Source organism: Bubalus kerabau, chromosome 3 (assembly GCF_029407905.1).
Source record: "Bubalus kerabau isolate K-KA32 ecotype Philippines breed swamp buffalo chromosome 3, PCC_UOA_SB_1v2, whole genome shotgun sequence".
Taxonomy (NCBI): Eukaryota; Metazoa; Chordata; class Mammalia; order Artiodactyla; family Bovidae; genus Bubalus; species Bubalus kerabau.
In genome coordinates this window covers 185,689,907-185,708,029 of record NC_073626.1, presented here as the reverse complement: position 1 = coordinate 185,708,029, position 18,123 = coordinate 185,689,907, and the positions used below count along the sequence as shown (strand labels likewise).

General features: G+C 38.4%; 1 protein-coding gene across 18 annotated transcripts in view; it reads right to left on the bottom strand.

Moving 5' to 3' along the window:
- Positions 1-18,123, bottom strand: part of EIF4G3 (eukaryotic translation initiation factor 4 gamma 3) — a 350,697-nt gene that overhangs the window by 10,415 nt on the left and 322,159 nt on the right. For all 18 annotated transcript variants that reach the window (XM_055574250.1, XM_055574252.1, XM_055574253.1 and 15 more), the window contains 4 exons: positions 17,026-17,198; positions 9,288-9,413; positions 8,084-8,165; positions 5,769-5,867 (listed from right to left, as the gene is read on the bottom strand). In XM_055574250.1, coding sequence (XP_055430225.1) covers positions 5,769-5,867; positions 8,084-8,165; positions 9,288-9,413; positions 17,026-17,198 — 480 coding nt within the window. The remainder of the gene's footprint in view (positions 1-5,768; positions 5,868-8,083; positions 8,166-9,287; positions 9,414-17,025; positions 17,199-18,123) is intronic.

Genomic DNA, 18,123 nt, shown 5'->3' with positions numbered 1-18,123 from the left:
GAATGTACTAGGGTTCCCAGAAAAAGGGCATTACATCAGCCATTTTAGAAGAAAGCTAAAAGTCAAGGTAAGGATGGCCAAGTTTTCTGAAGCCTCATTTTTCTGTTTTCTAAACATTTTTATAAATAACAACATTATGCATAGTTGACTGAGTTCCTCTATGCTCAGTGCTTCTTAAACATTCTTTTTTAATCCTCATGTAAGTTCTGTAAGACATATTATAATAAGCATTTCATAGGTAAGGAATCTGAGGCTTAGAGAAACCAAGTAATTTTAAAGTCTTAAGTGGGAGAAAACTGGAATCTGAACCCAGGTTTATCTGACTTCAAATAAGGGGGCCACACGTTTTCCTTTCTCTTGTACACACTCCTAGAAGCACAATCGCTGGGCCTCACGGGAATTCCATGAGAAATCATCCTTATGCAGCTGCTTTCATAAGTTATATCTTTATTCAATGTATGCCCATTAACACGTATTTATTATTTTATGGATTTGCCTTTTAAATCATAATCATTCAGTAAACAGAAAGGAGTTACAAATGGAGAACAAAACACCGCTGATCTGCATTTATCTGTGGGCCACCGTTGCCAGTCACCCCCGTTTCCTCGCACGGCTGCGGGTTACCTCCCAGTGTCCCTTTGCGTCAACCTGAAAGGCTCAGTTTAGGACAGCAGGTCTAACTAACTAACGTAGTCTTTATCTGGGAATGTCTTCATATCTTCCTCACTTTTGTAGGAAACATTGCAGATATATTAACAGTCTTTAAATTCTAGAACTTTAAGTATATCATTCCAATGTCTCCCACTATCATAGTTTCTGATGAGAAACTGGCTGTTAATTTTATTTGTAGGCTTCTTTGTATGCGATGAGTCACTTTTCCTCTTGATGCTTTTGCTATTTCTTCTTTGTTTTTGTCTTTCAAAAGTTTCACTGTATCTTGTGAAACTGAGTTTATCCTGCTTGGAGTTTGTTGAAATTCATTTGGGAAATTTTCAACCATTATTTCTTTAAATATTTTCTTCTGTTCCTTTCTCTCTTCTCTGGGGCTCCGTTATGATATACCGACAATGCTTGATGCTGTCCCCTAAGTCCTTAGACTCTTCATTTTTCTGGATTCTTTTTTCTTTCTGCTCCTCAAACTGAGTAATTTCTTCTTTTAAAGCCTTTTATATGTTAAATGGATTAATTTTTCAATATGTATTATAATTAAAAGCTTTTTAAAAAATAAACTATAGGGACACTTTTAAAAATTCAATGATATTCAGTTTCATGTAACAATGCCAGAAATTTCATTGGGAAAACAATTAATAAAAGGTGTATCTGCAAATATTAAAGATGGATTTTCATCATAGTAAATCAGTGTTGAATCAGTGATTCCTGACTGAGCAATTTCAACTGTGCTGTTTTCAAGTTCACTGATTGATTCGTCTGTTCAAACCTGCTGCTGAAACATTCTAGTTAATTTTTCATTTCGGCTGTTGTCACTTTTCAGTTTCTATTTGGTTCCTTTTTATAATTTCTACCTCTTTACTGGTACTCCCAGCTTGTTCAGTTCATCATTCTGATTTCCTTTATTTCCTCTTCCATGGTTTTCTTTAGTAACTGGAGCACAGTTAAAGCCCTTGTCTAGTAAGCCCAATGTTTGGGCTTCCCCAGGGATGCTTTCTGCCAGTTTCTTTTTTCCCTTTGAAAGAGCTGTATTTTCCTGTTTCTTTGCATACTTGACAATTTTTTTGTTGAAAACCAGACCTTGCAATGTGCTAAGTCTGGACATCAGATTCTCTCTTTTACCTAGGAACTGCTGATGTTGTAGTTATGTGTTTATTTAGTGCCTTTCTGACCAGGACCATATTCCTTCTTTTGTGTGATTACTGAAATCTCTGATCCACTATCTCCGCTGTCAGCCAGTGACTTTTCAGAAATCTCAGTGACCATCTGGATCCGAGGAGAAAGAGAGAGGTATGGCGGAGACTCAGGTGTGTTCAGTTTAAGCTTCTATAACAGACCCTGTCTGAGAAGCCGCTTCAGAATGAGGGGTGGAAACAACATCCAGGTCCTGAGGTGGGTCCCTGGTGAAGCGGTGGCAGATTAACAGACAGAGCACCAGCCTTTGCAGGACAAGGTCGTTATTGCTCTATCTGGCACCAGAAGACAGAACGATTGTCCTTTCAGCTATCTACCACAGAGCTGGAGGCTGCTAGGTCTCTAGGCAAAATTCCAAAATCCCTGAAATTTACCACACTCTTTTTTCATCAAGCATTGTCCTGGTTCTGGTAGTGCATTTGTTCCACTCGACTCCGTAATTTCAAAATATCTGTCTAACTGTCCCAGCTCAACAGCTGTTTCAGCAGAGGGGCTAACTCTGGATCTTCTTTCTTCTTCATCTTTTCTATATCCATACATTGGTTTTATAATTTTAAATTAACCTTATATTCCTGTGACAAACCTACCTGGTTATGATGTATCATGTTTTTTTGTTGTTGTTAGATGTGACTTGTGCAAATTTTGACAACAAATTTAGTCAACAAAATTTTCTCTATGTTAATTAGGAATTAGTCTATAGTTCTCTTTTCTTGAAATGCCTTTGTTCAGTCTTGTTATCAATGTGATGCTGGCCTCATAGAATGAGTTGGAAAATGGTCTCTCCTGTTCAAGCTTTAGAAGAATTAGTATGAAAGTTTTGCAAAACTGGCATTACTTTTTCCTTTAACGTTTGGTAGAACTCATCGGTGAACTCATCCGAGCCTGGAGTGTTTTTTGTGGGGACATTTTTAACTACTAAAATTTCTTTCATACTCATGTTATCTGTTTTTCTTCTTGCTCTATTAGCTTCTTCTTGCTCAAGAAATTTACTCATTTCAACTAAGTTGATGTGTTTATGTTATTACGTGTAGAATTCGTACAATGTCACCTCTCTCATTCTTTTTATTAGAAATTTGTGCCTTATCTTTTATTTTTCCTGATTAGTTTCGCTAGAGGTTTATCAACTTTATCTTCTCAAAGAACCAGCTTTTGACTTCAGTGACTCTTCTTTATTGTTCTTCTCTTTCACTGATTTCTGCTCTGATTTTTGTTATCTCCTTTTGAGTTTTATTTGCTCTTCCTTTTTCTAATTTTGTAAGGTTAAAGCTGAAGTTAATGATTTGTGACCTTACTTCTTTCTACATCAGGTGTTCAGTGCTAAAACTTCACTCTAATACTGCTTTAGTTGTATCCCACAAATTTTTATGGGCTGTGTTTTCACCTTCATCCAGTATAAAATATTTTAAAAATATCTTTTATGATTTATTTGACTCATGGGTTATTTAGAAGTGTACTACTAAGTTTCTAAATATATGTTGCCCTTCTTCCTCTTAAAGGTTAGCTTATTTGGAAGTCAACTCTAGATTAACTCATTTTCTCAGTACATTAAAATGACTCCACCATCTTTTATTGTCATCTTTGTAACACTTTGATTGACAGTATACAATTGGGTTTTCATTGCTGTTATTACAAAATTTGTTTTTCCTTTGGAGATAATATGCTGCTTCTTTCTAGCTACTTTAAAATCTTTTCTTTTTTTCTTTCTTGATATTATGCAGTTTCACTAAAATGTAACTATCCTACGTGGTATACATATGCTTTCTACAGATTCACATATTTTTCAGTTCTGGAAAAGTCTTAGCCACAATCTCTTTAAATAATGACTCTTCTCCATTCTATTTTCCCTTTTAGGATTCCAATTAGACACATTATAGACTTTCTCTTTCTAGCCCCTAAATTTTATTAACATCTATCAGAATTCTACCTAGTTTCTTCTCTTTTTATATCTGCCCAATCATCTTTGCTCCTTTTTGTGACTCCTCTTTATAAAATAGTGTTATTTTATATTATGAGTTGCTGCTAAGTCGCTCAGTCATGTCCGACTCTTTGCGACCCCATAGATGGCAGCCCACCAGGCTCCCCGGTCCCTGGGATTCTCCAGGCAAGAACACTGGAGTGGACTGCCATTTCCTTCTCCAATGCATGAAAGGGAAAAGTGAAAGTGAAGTTGCTCTGTCATGTATGACTCTCATGACTCCATGGACTACAGCCTACCAGGCTCCTCCATCCATGGGATTTTCCAGGCAAGGGTACTGGAGTGGGGTGCCATTGCCTTCTCCGATATTATGAGTTATCATTCTATTATTTCAAGTCTCCAGAGTATAAATCCTGCATGTATGGCCTGTTTACTCTCATTCTTGGTTACTTATTTCATTATATGTTACATGAACTCTAAGTATTAACTCATACATTTGGAAACTATTAATTTGTAGAAAATAAGAGGTAAGTTGAGGGTGTTTTCTCCAAAGAGCATTTTGGTTCAGTGCTTCGTGGAGCTGGGTTACTACTGAACTAGGGCCATGTCAGCTTCTTCTGGACCTTTGGGAGCACTTCAGGTGGGATTAGGCAACGTGCCCTTTACATGTGCTTGTGAAGAGAAGCCCACCAGGCTTCTCTGTCCATGGGGATTCTCACATGTGCTTACTGCTCAGAATTCAGATTTCATCTTTGGCTTTTCCCCCCATTATTCTTTTTGTTACTTGGAAGTTTTTTCCATGTTCTATTATCCCAGCAATGAAAGACAAATTATGCCTTATGTAGGCTCTTATTATCATGGCAGGAGTGCTCCTTAGTATATCTAGTTTAAAACCAAAAGAAAGCTAAAATCCACTGTGAATCTAATATCTTTATCCAACTTAAAATATACATGCTTTAAAATCATTTTCAGATTGCTTTATTATTTTCTTTTAACCTAAGAGTGACTTTTTTCTCCTTATTGCTGAATTTGTAGGCTATCTTAGCAGTTATTTTCCTCAGATGTTTTAGGATTTTGATTTGCAGGATAATTTTGAGAATAATTTTTTTTGTTTTAGGACCAGATTATATTGATTGTGGAGCCTTCTGCCTTATTGTGGATTTTTGGATCCAGTTACTAAGTCAGTAGGCAGCTTAGCTAAGGTTCTGTCTATAAGACTGTACCTATCTTCCTAACACTTATTTATCGATTTTCCACTTAGTGACATGCAGTAAGCCTGTCTCCAAACTTGTACCTTGTAAGGGGCTATTACCCTACAGAAATAACTTCTGACTTGTTTCTGCTTTCAGACCCAGAGCTCAGAAGACTTGCAGCTTTAACCCTATCACCCCTGCTTTATTTATTGATTTCATTCCTGGTTCATGGATACATGTAACTTGTTTTCAAAATGTGTCTAATTTCTTAAATCTTTTTTATTTATCATCTAATGAATGCATAGACAAAAAGCCATGAGGTTCTTAAAAGTTCCCAGATGAGAACTGTGATTGGTTCCGTCCGACAAGAGATCAGAAAATATTTCTCCTTAGGAAACACGAGTCTTTTTGAGGGTAAAGTGGCCTTAAAGTATAGACTTAAAATGACATCTTGACCATGATTCCTATTTTGGTCTAATTTTAAAAACTGGGGGCTTCCCTAGTGACTTAGACAGTAAAGAATCTGCCTGCTATGTAGGAGACCTGGGTTCAATCCCTGGGTTGGGAAGACTCCCTGGAGAAGTGAATGGCTACCCATTCTAGTATTCTTGCCTGGAGAATTCCATGGACAGAGAAGCCTGGCAGATTACAGTCCATGGGGTCACAAAGAGTCGGACACGACTGAGCAATTTTAACTTTCACTTAATAACTGGAATATTGATGTAATTACTTTTAGCTCCTCTAAGAAACAGACCAACTACTATCAAACAGGAGGTATAAACCTTGCTCCTACTCACCTGTTCCAAGAGAAAATTATGTACATCTTCCCCTTCTGGTAAAAAGTCCTTCCAGCTGAGGTCAGCCTCCCTCCATAGGGCTCCCACTTTCTTATGGCTCTAAAACAGAGATTAAGTTCAGTTCATTTACTTCTACATTGAAAGGAGGAAAAAAAAGTCAAGAGTGCAAAACTGTGAAGGCTAAAAAAACTGAAACTTTTCCTTGTGTTGACATGAAGTTAATTTCTTAGGATTCTCAGCTTTTAAGCTGAGATGTCTAAATGTACATAAATGTAGTGGAAAGTGAAGTACAGCTGATTAAGGTTCAATAATTTCTTTTACGAGATGACTAATCTGGGGATTGGCAAGCTTGGTGTTTGGTGTTTTTTTTAAATATAATCATCTGAAAAGAGTTTAATTCACACAACTTATAAATTCAAAACTGTCTCTTTTCCTGAACAGTGCTATATGCATTGGTGATTAAAGCTATTCAATAAGCCTTGCTGGAAGTCCTCCTCATAGTAGGTTATCATTATGCTACTTAACATGAGAATGATTAAGGAAGTCATTGCTCCTGAACAAGGAATGAGAATTATTTCAAGGGCAAGAAGTGCAAGGTTGAGCCCAACAAACAGCAGAGAAGAGCTGCTGTCAGCTGGAAAGCTGATGAGGAGGTTAAGTCCACTCCCTGAACCAAGTCACAGTGATAAAGGAAAGCGTCGGGCGTCGAGGCTGCAACTGCCATCTAAGGAGCACGTACTGGTTACTCCACAGACTGATTTGCCCAGGGCACAGCTGGTAACCTGGCAGAGCTAGGATTTTAACTCTAGGTTAATTTCAGAGTTTATATTCTATGAGAATTTTGTTTTAGTTAGGAAAAGTGAGAACCTGCTTTCTGTTTCTACAAATAAATCTTAACAAGAATTTGAATTTTAAGGGATGAAGTCAAATAGGTAGAAGAGGTGGAGAAAATTCTGGATCTAGAAATTAGGGTTCAATAAAAACTTCAGTGCCATCAAGCAAGGGGTATTAATAATATATAATCAGCTAGAACTAGAGATGAGACTCTTCAGTATACCTATCTACGAGTAATTATCACACAAATTAGATACAGGGGAACTTCTGCAGATTTAGACAGAGAAATGATAAGCTGTTTTGTTTTGGTTTTTATCAGTGCCTACAAAACAGTAAATTCTATCATCCCAGTATCTCTTGCTCTGGTATGAATAAGTCAGGAATCACTCTAGAACTTTCCAAAGGAGTTGTTTTGTTTTGATGCTTCTCACCCCAGGAGTTACATCACCTCCCTCTTTGGGAAGCTATACCACTTTTCCAAACCTCTTAACCTCTAATATAGCACGGACACAATTTTTTGGTTAAGATTTGTCCGTCTCCCCTTCCAGTCTATAAATTCTTTGAAGGTTTAGTCATCTTTGTAGACTAAATTCCTGGCAAAGGGCTTTGCAGAGAATTATGCAGTAATTCTAAAATAAATATAACTTTAAGATAGAAATTCACAATCCTGCAGAATCATTTTCACCACCTATTTTTTTTTCCATTAAAAAATCATTTTATTGAAGTACAGTTAATTTACCATGTTGCGTTAATTTCTGCTGTACAGCAAAGTGATTCAGTTACATGTATACATACACACGGTCTTCTTCATACCCTTTTCCATTATAGTTTATCACAGGATATTGATACGTCCCTGAGCCATACAGGAGGTCCTCACTGTTTATCCATTATGTGCACAGCAGTTTGCGTCTGCCAACCCGGACTCCCGACCCATCTCCCCCTCCCCTTGGCAACCACAAGCCCCTTCTCTATTCTGAAAGTCTGTTTCTATCGCAGAGATAAGTTCATTTGTATTTTAGATTCCATGTATAAGTGATATCAATGTGAATTTTTACCACCTATTTCTAATCAGATTACTTAGCCTTAATCCAAAAATAATAAAATTAATCATTTCATGAATCTCATCTTTCTCTGAAAGTGGAGGCGTTTTAATCAAAATCTATTATAATAAAGTATAAATAATATAGCCATTTTGCTTCAAGAGAAAACAAATTAAAACACATCTTGAGATTCTTTAAATTTTACCAAATCTAGCTGAGATTAGATAATTTCTTCCCAAATTACTAGAGAACAGAAAGGCAAATATACCTTTGGAAAAAACTAGACTGAACCCGAGACCTCACTTTTTTCCCCCCCGCAAATAATAGAAGTTAACAGAATTACTTACACAGCGATGCCCAAGTTATTCACAGATAAACCAAGATCAAAATCATGACACTCCCTAATACACTGCTAGGTCCAACACTAAGGTTAACGCTCACCATTTGTTTGCATAGAAGGTGCAATATTTCAGAAATCAAGATTCCAGCTCTTCCAACAGGAAGTAAAGGTTTGCAAAATTCTCTGTAAAAGACACAAGTAGTGCTTCAGTACCTCTGAACAAATTCTCTGTTTTAAAAAACAGGCAAACAAAGTGTGCCCAAAGAACAGATACTGTGCAACCTAAATAATACCGAGAAAGTCCAAGCTCCAGAACATGCTCAAAGTAATAATTTTCAGCAGAAGTAGTTCAGAGACCTCGGGTTTTTATGCCTCACTGAGAAGCTGGAAAGAGGCTTTACAACTCCTGGGTTTTGCCTTTTTCTCTGTTTCAGTGATAAAAGCAATGCAGAGATCAGTCTCACTTACTCTGTTTATGTAAGTTCCACTTTAAGCTGAAAGGAGAGAAGCACCTTAGGTAACAGGAAGGTGTGAAGCTTGCTTATGAAATATGTTTAAGGAAGGAAGCTTTTCTTTAGAATATGGATGAAACAGAAAGGAACCAATTTTCCCATAGTCTAAATCAGTATTTCACAAACTATGTTCCACAGCATATTAACAATTATTCCTCAAAAAAAGGATTCAACAGTCAATTAAACGAAGTGATGCTGACTGAAACAAATCTAAGTTATTTTTATTTGTTGCTTTGTTCACAGGACTGCCATAACCTTTGATGCGCTGTAATACACTAGTGAACCTCACAGGGGCACACTAGCATGCCGAGTCTGACTATGAGAGCAGTTTTGGGAGAAATACTAGCCCACACCGTGTAGCGACAATTGCCCATTCCTGTCCCAATCTAGGAATGCCTAACAGCTCAGTTTCTTTCAAAACAGCCTGAGCAGGTACCATGCAGGTGCCACAGTCTGACAGGTTATCACGTGGAACTAGAAATTCTTACAGCACTGGAGCAATGAGAGACACAAAAGCCAGATTAACAGTAAGCTTCCAGGAGCAATCACTTTCCAATCACGTGATTCTGAAGCCATGTCTAACATTAATGAACCACAGGGCTATTATACCCCCATCACTTCTCTAATTTAGAAAAATGTAAAATTTTTATATAGAAATTAGAAGCCTTTAAGAGCTACAGGCTGAGTGTGAAAGTCTCCAAAAGCACTGAAGAAACAGCACTAAGCTAAAATCCAGCTGGTGAGTTCTGCCAGGTTAACTAGAAATACATCCAAAGAAACAAGCACAACTTACGTGATGAGTTCTCTCATGGAGATTCCGCCTTCTTTTAACATGGGAGTCACCAGTTCAGCAAGGTACAACCAAATATGGGGAATATCAATGGCCATGTCATCTGCCAATTCCAATGTTTCTGAAAAACTGCAAAAGAACAGGAAAAAATCCACATGCAAGTGTAATTGAAAAGTTAAGATCAAATACATCGATCAAAAACCAGTCAGTCAACAAATATCCATTAAACAACTGCTATGTCTGGTACTGCTCTAGGCATCAAGTACACAAGCTTTTAATCTCAAAGAGTTTGTATCAGTGTGGGGAGGAAAACAACACAAACAAAAGCGTATTTGCAGACAGGGTTAATTCTCTGAAGAACAGGACCTCAGGTACCAGGATACGCTAGAGGGTGACCAGAAAACACCCCTGTGTGGAACTGCCATCTGAAAGACTTAATGAAAACGAGGCAGTCTCATGATGTTCTAGGGTAACAAGCTATTAATTTAATCCCAACTATAAAGAGTTCCCCATAGCTAAGAATCACATCCTCTGAGTCGGTCAGAAGCACTGACGGAAAACTTCCTGTAATACAGACCAGACACAAAGAGAAGAAAAGACACAAATTCTCCCTTTGAGGAGCTTACAATGGGGAAGAAAGCTGGGTGAATACAAAAGAGCCTGACAACGTTACTACATAACATCATCATTATACACGTTACAAACTACGCAACCTCTAAAGAAAAGCTGGTGGTTTTAGGCTTTCATGCTATGGAATATTTCTCAATGTGAAGTAACATAAATCGACTTTTTAAATATAAAATTTAGAAACATCAAATACAAAACACCAGCACAGTCTTATTTAGGTTGGAAATCATAGCTATTCATTTTAAGTATAAAAACACAGTTCAAGACTGTGTTAATCATTCCAACATAGAATATATTAAAACGTACAAAAACAAAAGTGAATTTAACTATAGGAGACATATAAATAATTACAAGGAAATACACATAATCAGAAGGGTGCATGAATCGAGGGGTCAGGGCAGGTGGTACCTTTCAGATCTCCGCATACATAAAAAATGTGTGTTTGCTCACTGCAATTCCAGTTTCTAGCCACAGTGTGCCGTTCTTTTTACCTACCTGAGAGAGCTACACATCACTAAAATTTTTCACTTAAAAAGAGGTACCACTGTAAGGCAGGGTCACTTTTCTGAAGGTGTCATTTCAAAACAGTTGGCAGCTCAGCCACATTATCTAACTCTGGGCTTCATAAATCCTTAATGGCAATTTTGTGACCTCACAGCTTGCAATTATTTGACACCAATTTGCTATAAACAGACTCCTGACTGTTCGCTCATTATGTACGCTTCCAGCTTGGTTAATGTGCCAACGATAGGACATAATCTGGCCGGGCTCCAGGATTTCTAGATTAATTACATGTAATGCCTCTTCATGTTTCATGGTTTAGTGGTATAAACTTTTCTAATGAGCTCATGAGACAATCGCAGCAGTCTTGGTCTTGAAGCAGTGTGTCTAAACTGTTCTTTTCAACTCATATTACAACTAAAAGGTACTCCTTCTTTCCCAGTTTTCTCCTTGTCGATTGGTCAGTTTACCATGGTACCGTCTGCAGAACTCCATCATCGACCAAATCCACAATGATGATAAGAAACATAGCTGGCTGAACACACGATATCTGAAACAAAAGCTGGTAAGCAACTTACTTCTCTTCAAGTTTACTATTCCTAAATCCTTTTCTACGATTTTAGAAGAAAAATCCTACAGCCCTGTGTGCAGAAGCTGCTTGACAATTATCTCTGTGTCTTTGGACTACTACTTAGGCTTTAACAATGCCTTGCCTAACATGTATTTTCTGCTGGCTGAATAAATGAAATAAAGCTATAGCACAGCCTTGCTTCGTGGTATATAGTGACTACAACACCCACTAAATTGCACTTCTGGGAGGTCCACCAACGGGACTTCAAACATCCCTCACCCCATTTCAACTAGAGAAACTCTATTTTTACTTATTTTATATATTGCGATCCTAAAATTTAGTTGAAGAAAGCAATACATTATTAAAAGTTAGAAATATATTTTTTAATTTTAATTTTTTAATGCAGTAAAGTTCTGATTAGACATCTGCTAAAAGGCAAAATAATCTACCATTGCTGGAAATGACCTTGTCAGGCAGCATCTTCCATAATTTTGCATTATGATAACTTTAATAAAAATACAAATCTTGCTGTAGATAATCAAAGAAGAAATAGTGAAGACATCTCAAAATTAAGCTGGTCTGGTATTATTATGCTGATCATTAGAGAATCTAACTAGATGTAAAACAAAGAAATAAATAAGATAAAGACCCTTCTTATATTCCAGTACCACTTTCAAAGGAATACCACAGAAAAAGACTATTACCTCACCTATGAGAGCAAATGGGGCCTTCACTTGTAAAGAAGCACCTCTACAATTCTGCATATGGAACTTAGTCTGCTTGTCCACTTATGCTCCAGTGTCTTTTACCAAAGTAGAATTGCCTTAAGTGGCAAGAAAAGTTCCACGAGTAGTCAAGGAGGAGATAAGAATTTCCTTCCCAATAAGTATCTCCGAAAGTAAAATATTAATATATCGAGATTCCTTGAAGGGCAAATATTTTGGGTCTCTAGTCAGCTCCAACTTTTGTCCTGCTTTTCACTTATTTATTACATTTTCATTTGTTCAAAACACTTTCAAAGAGATTCCAATTCCAGGTGAACAGTGAGCTACATTCAACTACCCTTACCAGACAGTTTTTAGAAGTTTCCTGAGGCCATGATATTAAAGGACTATACCACATTATCTGCAATGAATCGATCTACACAATAATGTGCTTACCTACCCACATATCTGATTTGCATCATAGAGTATTTAGATCCAAGTCCTGAAAATTCCAAGGGGATGGTTTGATCTTGTGTAAATGTTTTATATATACCAACTACTATGCTCAGAGTTGATAAAACATCTTTTAAGGAAAACTGAAAAGGATCTCAGCTTTGTTTATAAACCATCTGACACAGAGAGGCTATCTGAAACATCTGTCTAGTCTTTCTTATTCTTCAAGTAGCAATGTATGCTTTGGGCAGCTGTAGGAGAAACCACATATAGGGGACTGGAATGCAAAATAGGAAGTCAAAAACACCTGGGGTAACAGGCAAATTTGGCCTTGGAATACGGAATGAAGCAGGGCAAAGACTAATAAGAGTTTTGCCAAGAGAACACACTGGTCATAGCAAACACCCTCTTCCAACAACACAAGAGAAGACTCTGCACATGGACATCACCAGATGGTCAACACTGAAATCAGACTGATTATATTCTTTGCAGCCAAAGATGGAGAAGTTCTATACAGTCAGCAAAAAAAAGACTGGGATCATGAACTCCTTATTGCCAAATTCAGACTTAAATTGAAGAAAGTAGGGAAAACCACTAGACCATTCAGGTATGACCTAAATCAAATCCCTTATGATTATACAGTGGAAGTGAGAAATAGATTTAAGGGACTAGATCTGATAGATAGAGTGTCTGATGAACTATGGAAGGAGGTTCATGACACTGTACAGGAGACAGAGATCAAGACCATCCCCATGGAAAAGAAATGCAGAAAATCAGAACAGCTGCTGAGGAGGCCTTACAAACAGCTGTGAAAAGAAGAGAAGCAAAAAGCAAAGGAGAAAAGGAAAGATATAAGCATCTGAATTGCAGAGTTCCAAAGAATAGCAAGAAGAGATAAGAAAGCCTTCTTCAGCGATCAATGCAAAGAACTAGAGGAAAACAACAGAATGGGAAAGACTAGGGATCTCTTCAAGAAAATCAGAGATACCAAGGGAACATTTCATGCAAAGATGGGCTTGATAAAGGACAGAAATGGTATGGACCTAACAGAAGCAGAAGATATTAAGAAGAGGTGGCAGGAATACACAGAAGAACTGTACAAAAAAGATCTTCATGACCCAGATAATCACGATGGTGTGATCACTCACCTAGAGACAGACATCCTGGAATGTGAAGTCAAGTGGGCCTTAGAAAGCATCACTACGAACAAAGCTAGTGGAGGTGATGGGATTCCAGTTGAGCTATTTCAAATCCTGAAAGATGATGCTGTGAAAGTGCTGCACTCAAATGCCAGCAAATTTGGAAAACTCAGCAGTGGCCACAGGACTGGAAAAGGTGAGTTTTCATTCCAATCCCAAAGAAAGGCAATGCCAAAGAATGCTCAAACTACCACACAATTGCACTCATCTCACACGCTAGTAAAGTAATGCTCAAAATTCTCCAAGCCAGGCTTCAGCAATACGTGAACCGTGAACTTCCAGATGTTCAAGCTGGTTTTAGAAAAGGCAGAGGAACAAGAGATCAAATTGCCAACATCCAATGGATCATCGAAAAAGCAAGAGAGTTCCAGAAAAACATCTATTTCTGCTTTATTGACTATGCCAAAGCCTTTGACTGTGTGGATCACAATAAACTATGGAAAATTCTTCAAGAGATGGGAATACCAGACCACCTGACCTGCCTCTTGAGAAACCTGTACGCAGGTCAGGAAGCAACAGTTAGAACTGGATATGGAATAACAGACTAGTTCCAAATAGGAAAAGGAGTATGTCAAGGCTGTATATTGTCACCCTGCTTATTTAACTTATATGCAGAGTACATCATGAGAAACGCTGGGCTGGAAGAAGCACAAGCTAGAATCAAGATTGCCGGGAGAAATATCAATAACCTCAGATATGCAGATGACACCACCCTTATGGCAGAAAGTGAAGAGGAGCTAAAGAGCCTCTTGATGAAAGTGAAAGAGGAGAGTGAAAAGGTTGGCTTAAAGCTCAATTCAGAAAACGAAGATCATGGCGTCTGGTCCCGTCACTTCATGGGAAATAGGTGGGGAAACAGTGGAAGCAGTGTCAGACTTTATTTTTTGGGGCTCCAAAATCACTGCAGATGGTGACTGCAGCCATGAAATTAAAAGACGCTTACTCCTTGGAAGGAAAGTTTTGACCAACCTAAATAGCATATTGAAAAGCAGAGACATTACTTTGCCAACAAAGGTCCGTCTAGTCAAGGCTATGGTTTTTCCAGTGGTCATGTATGGATGTGAGAGTTGGACTGTGAAGAAAGCTGAGCTCCGAAGAATTGATGCTTTTGAACTGTGGTGTTGGAGAAGACTCTTGAGAGTCCCTTGGACTGCAAGGAGATCCAACCAGTCCATTCTAAAGGGGATCAGTCCTGGGTGTTCATTGGAAGGACTGATGCTAAAGCTGAAACTCCAATACTTTGGCCACCTCATGCGAAGAGCTGACTCACTGGAAAAGACTCTGATGCTGGGAGGAACTGGGGGCAGGAGGAGAAGGGGACGGCAGAGGATGAGATGGCTGGATGGCATCATCAACTCGATAGACATCAGTTTGAGTAAACTCCGGGAGTTGGTGATAGACAGGGAGGCCTGGCGTGCTGCGATTCATGGGGTTGCAAAGAGTCGGACACGACTGAGCGACTGAATTGAACTGAGGAGAAACCGAAGATTAACCGTTGGCTGATCAGGGCCCAGTAAACTTGGAGGTCTTCTTTTTTGTTTTCCAGAATCATCACTGACTTGGGAAACTAGGCAGAAACGGCTTTAATTGTTCAGAAAGCATTGTGCTAGTCACTCAGTTGTGTCCGACTATTTGCAACCTCCATGGACCATCAGGCTCCTCTGTTCAAAGGATTTTACAGGCAAGAATACTGGAGTGGGTTGCCATTTCCTTCTCTAGAGGATCTTCCAAACCCAGGGATCGAACCTGGGGCTCCCACATTGCAGACAGATGCTCTACTTTCTGAGCCACCAGGGAAGCCACAATTGCTCAGAAGTTGGCATTTAAGCAGTATCAGCATCCAGAAAGCTGACACTGATGCTCCCCTCACAATGCTGAGTAAGGACAGAGATCTTTGGATACTGGGACTAAAAGAGATAGAAGACAGGGCATTTCGGTGGCTCCAATGAAATGGCTTCTCTGGACAATATGATCTATTGATAACTTAAGTTTCAGAAGTAACTGGCAAACTATGATTCAATGTGCAAGAAGGCTCTTTGTGGATACTAACATGGGGCTATTTCTTAGTTTCCACCTTAGAAAAAATTGCCAGAGCTTTCCATTTAGGAAGGAATAGGGATCTTCCTAGGGGTCTTGTCTAAGGATAACCTGGTTAGGTCTAACTAAGTATCAAAAGCTAGGTCAGAAGCTGCTGTGTTATCACGAGCTGCAGAGGAAGCAGGGACAGGGAAAGTGGAAGCAGCTACTGAGACACAGGTGTGCCCCTTTCGGTCTATATGAAACGTGGTTGTGGCAGTGTTGCCAACAGCCACAACAGCACCACTCCCAAAGCAAGTGTGGACACCGTGTCTGGACGTGATAATTTTTCCTCAGGGAAATGAAGATGTTCGAGATAGCCTGGAAACCAAGCTAGCACCTCACAACTTCAATCAAAGCCAATGAAGCTAGAACACACTCTGTGAGGGCTTTTCAGGGATGAATCAACTTCTGACTATAGTTTGAAGAAAGAGAGAAAATGGTAACTGGTAATGTAGCATTCTCATTTTCAAAATTTTCTGGTGAATATATCATAATATCTGGGCAAAAAGCAAATATTTATAAATTAACATAATACTTATTATTAAAACTATAGTTCCAAGTTGGCTAGGGGCAGAACTCAATTTGTGAGGCTATAAATAACCTCATTTGCTCTTACTATTTATACGGGTTGGCTACTGGAGTGAGGGGGCCAAAGTTTCTTACTAAGTTAACTGAGTCAGATAGCCTTAATCTAGTCAAGTCACTGAATCAAGAGAAATCTACCTTATTGATGCAGTATAACTTTTTAATGATTCTAGGAACAAATATACATCTTCTGGGACCCTGAGGACAGTGCCATTATTCCTCAGAAAAATCAAATGAATAGTTATTCCTAGGTATATTCAACCCTGGCATTTAATAATTACACTATTCTAAGAGGTTGGCTATATCTGAGAGATATACGGTGGTATTTCATCATGTGCATTTAATTTATAAGACCACAAAAAAGATTTTGATTTTAAAACATAAGCCTGGGTAAGATTCTGTGATTGTACCACAAAGAACCTGATCCATGCATGCATCTGTGGATGATCACAAAGATAACCAGATTCTGAGCACACAGGACTTAACACAAGTGACAGCCAAACTTCATCAACTTAGCCATCAAGAGAAATCGTAATGAAACCAACCTGGATAAACCTAATCATTAACAACTTTGGAGTTACATATGCTTCTATTGGGGTAGAGTAGACAGACAAGCATTTCTTGGCCAAAATGAACCATGGTTTGAAGGATGAAGCTTTTTTGGTTTAATTTTCCAGAATTTTTATCACAAAGGAAAGCTTTTTTCTCAGGGTTTACATGTAGGCTGATGAGGAGCTCCGAGTTTCTTGGACGTTAAGGGGGTCTGTTATGTGACTTGCCTCATAGTGTGTGTCTATCCACAATCAGATACAGAAAGTCAGAAAATAGCCACTAGCACAATCTATCAAACGCATCATATCAACCCACATACATACTGTCAATACAATATACAGCAACATACTACGGCAGATACGATTTTAACCTATGGAAACTGCTAAATACTTAAAAAGATATGTACTCTTAAAATTAACTACTATGAAAGAGCCTAGTAACTGACTACTACTGTTGAGTAGGATACTGACCCTCTGAAAAAGTCCTGTTTGCTGAGCTTTTCTGACTGCACCAGCTGATACAGTAACTGGCCCATGTGATCCCGGGTGATCTGGCTCCTTTCCAGGGTGGACTCCACTCCCGTCCTCACGAACACATGTTGCAAGCCCTGGGCGTTCAGCTCTTCCACACACTGCATGGCTTCCTGTTCAAACAGCAAATAAAAGCTTACTCCAAAATAAATAAGCTAACTCGAATTGCCAGAGTGTTAAAATAAGTTTAAAAACATTTACTTATGACAAAATTGGTACGAGATAGTTTTCATATATATAAATAGCTAAACATTAATATAGCTCAGTAAAATGCAGGATAATATGGGCAATACTATTTAAAAATAAAAGTGCATCTTTATAAGGCTAATGTGTTTAGGTTAACATCTTCTTAAAGATCACTCAAAAGGCCAGAGCCAAAAATGTCTTTTTTTACACAACATGGATCTATATTATGATCACTCAGAAACTTGAAATGGTATATTATGAAATAATACTTAAACAGAAATTCGTGTCATGATTCAAAGGCCTTAATTCTGAGATAACTGAGGTAATTCTATCTCAGTATGTAATATTTGCAAAATCTTCAAAGAAAAATGTCTTCCTTTTATAGTCAAGTTGACATGGTTAGCTGAAGTACTAAAAATCTTTTAGGAAGATCTTGGGATATGGGGCTTGTAGATTGGTTCTTACCACGGGATGATCTGGCTAGGTCAGTATCTCTGTTCTGGACAATAAAAGCCTGGCAGCAGGGTCACTCAATCACCAATAGAGCAGTGTGCCTCCCTGCCCTCAGCTACCTCAACTTGTGTGAGTTCAAAATCCTGTGATTCAACATGTGACGAGAGCAGTTCTTGTGAGGGGGAAGATGCCTGTGAGAAGGGCAGTCTCCTGACAGAAGCCGCGAGTAAGGCAGGTCTAGGCATCTTCACCACTGTTATCTCCCCTCTGTTAAGTTATTTAATACCTCCTCCCATGTCAACTTTTTATCTAAAATATTTTCAAAATATAGAGAAATTAAAGAGTAATAAAAGGTACACTGACATACCTTTATTGCAATTTAATCAATTGCTGGTTTTC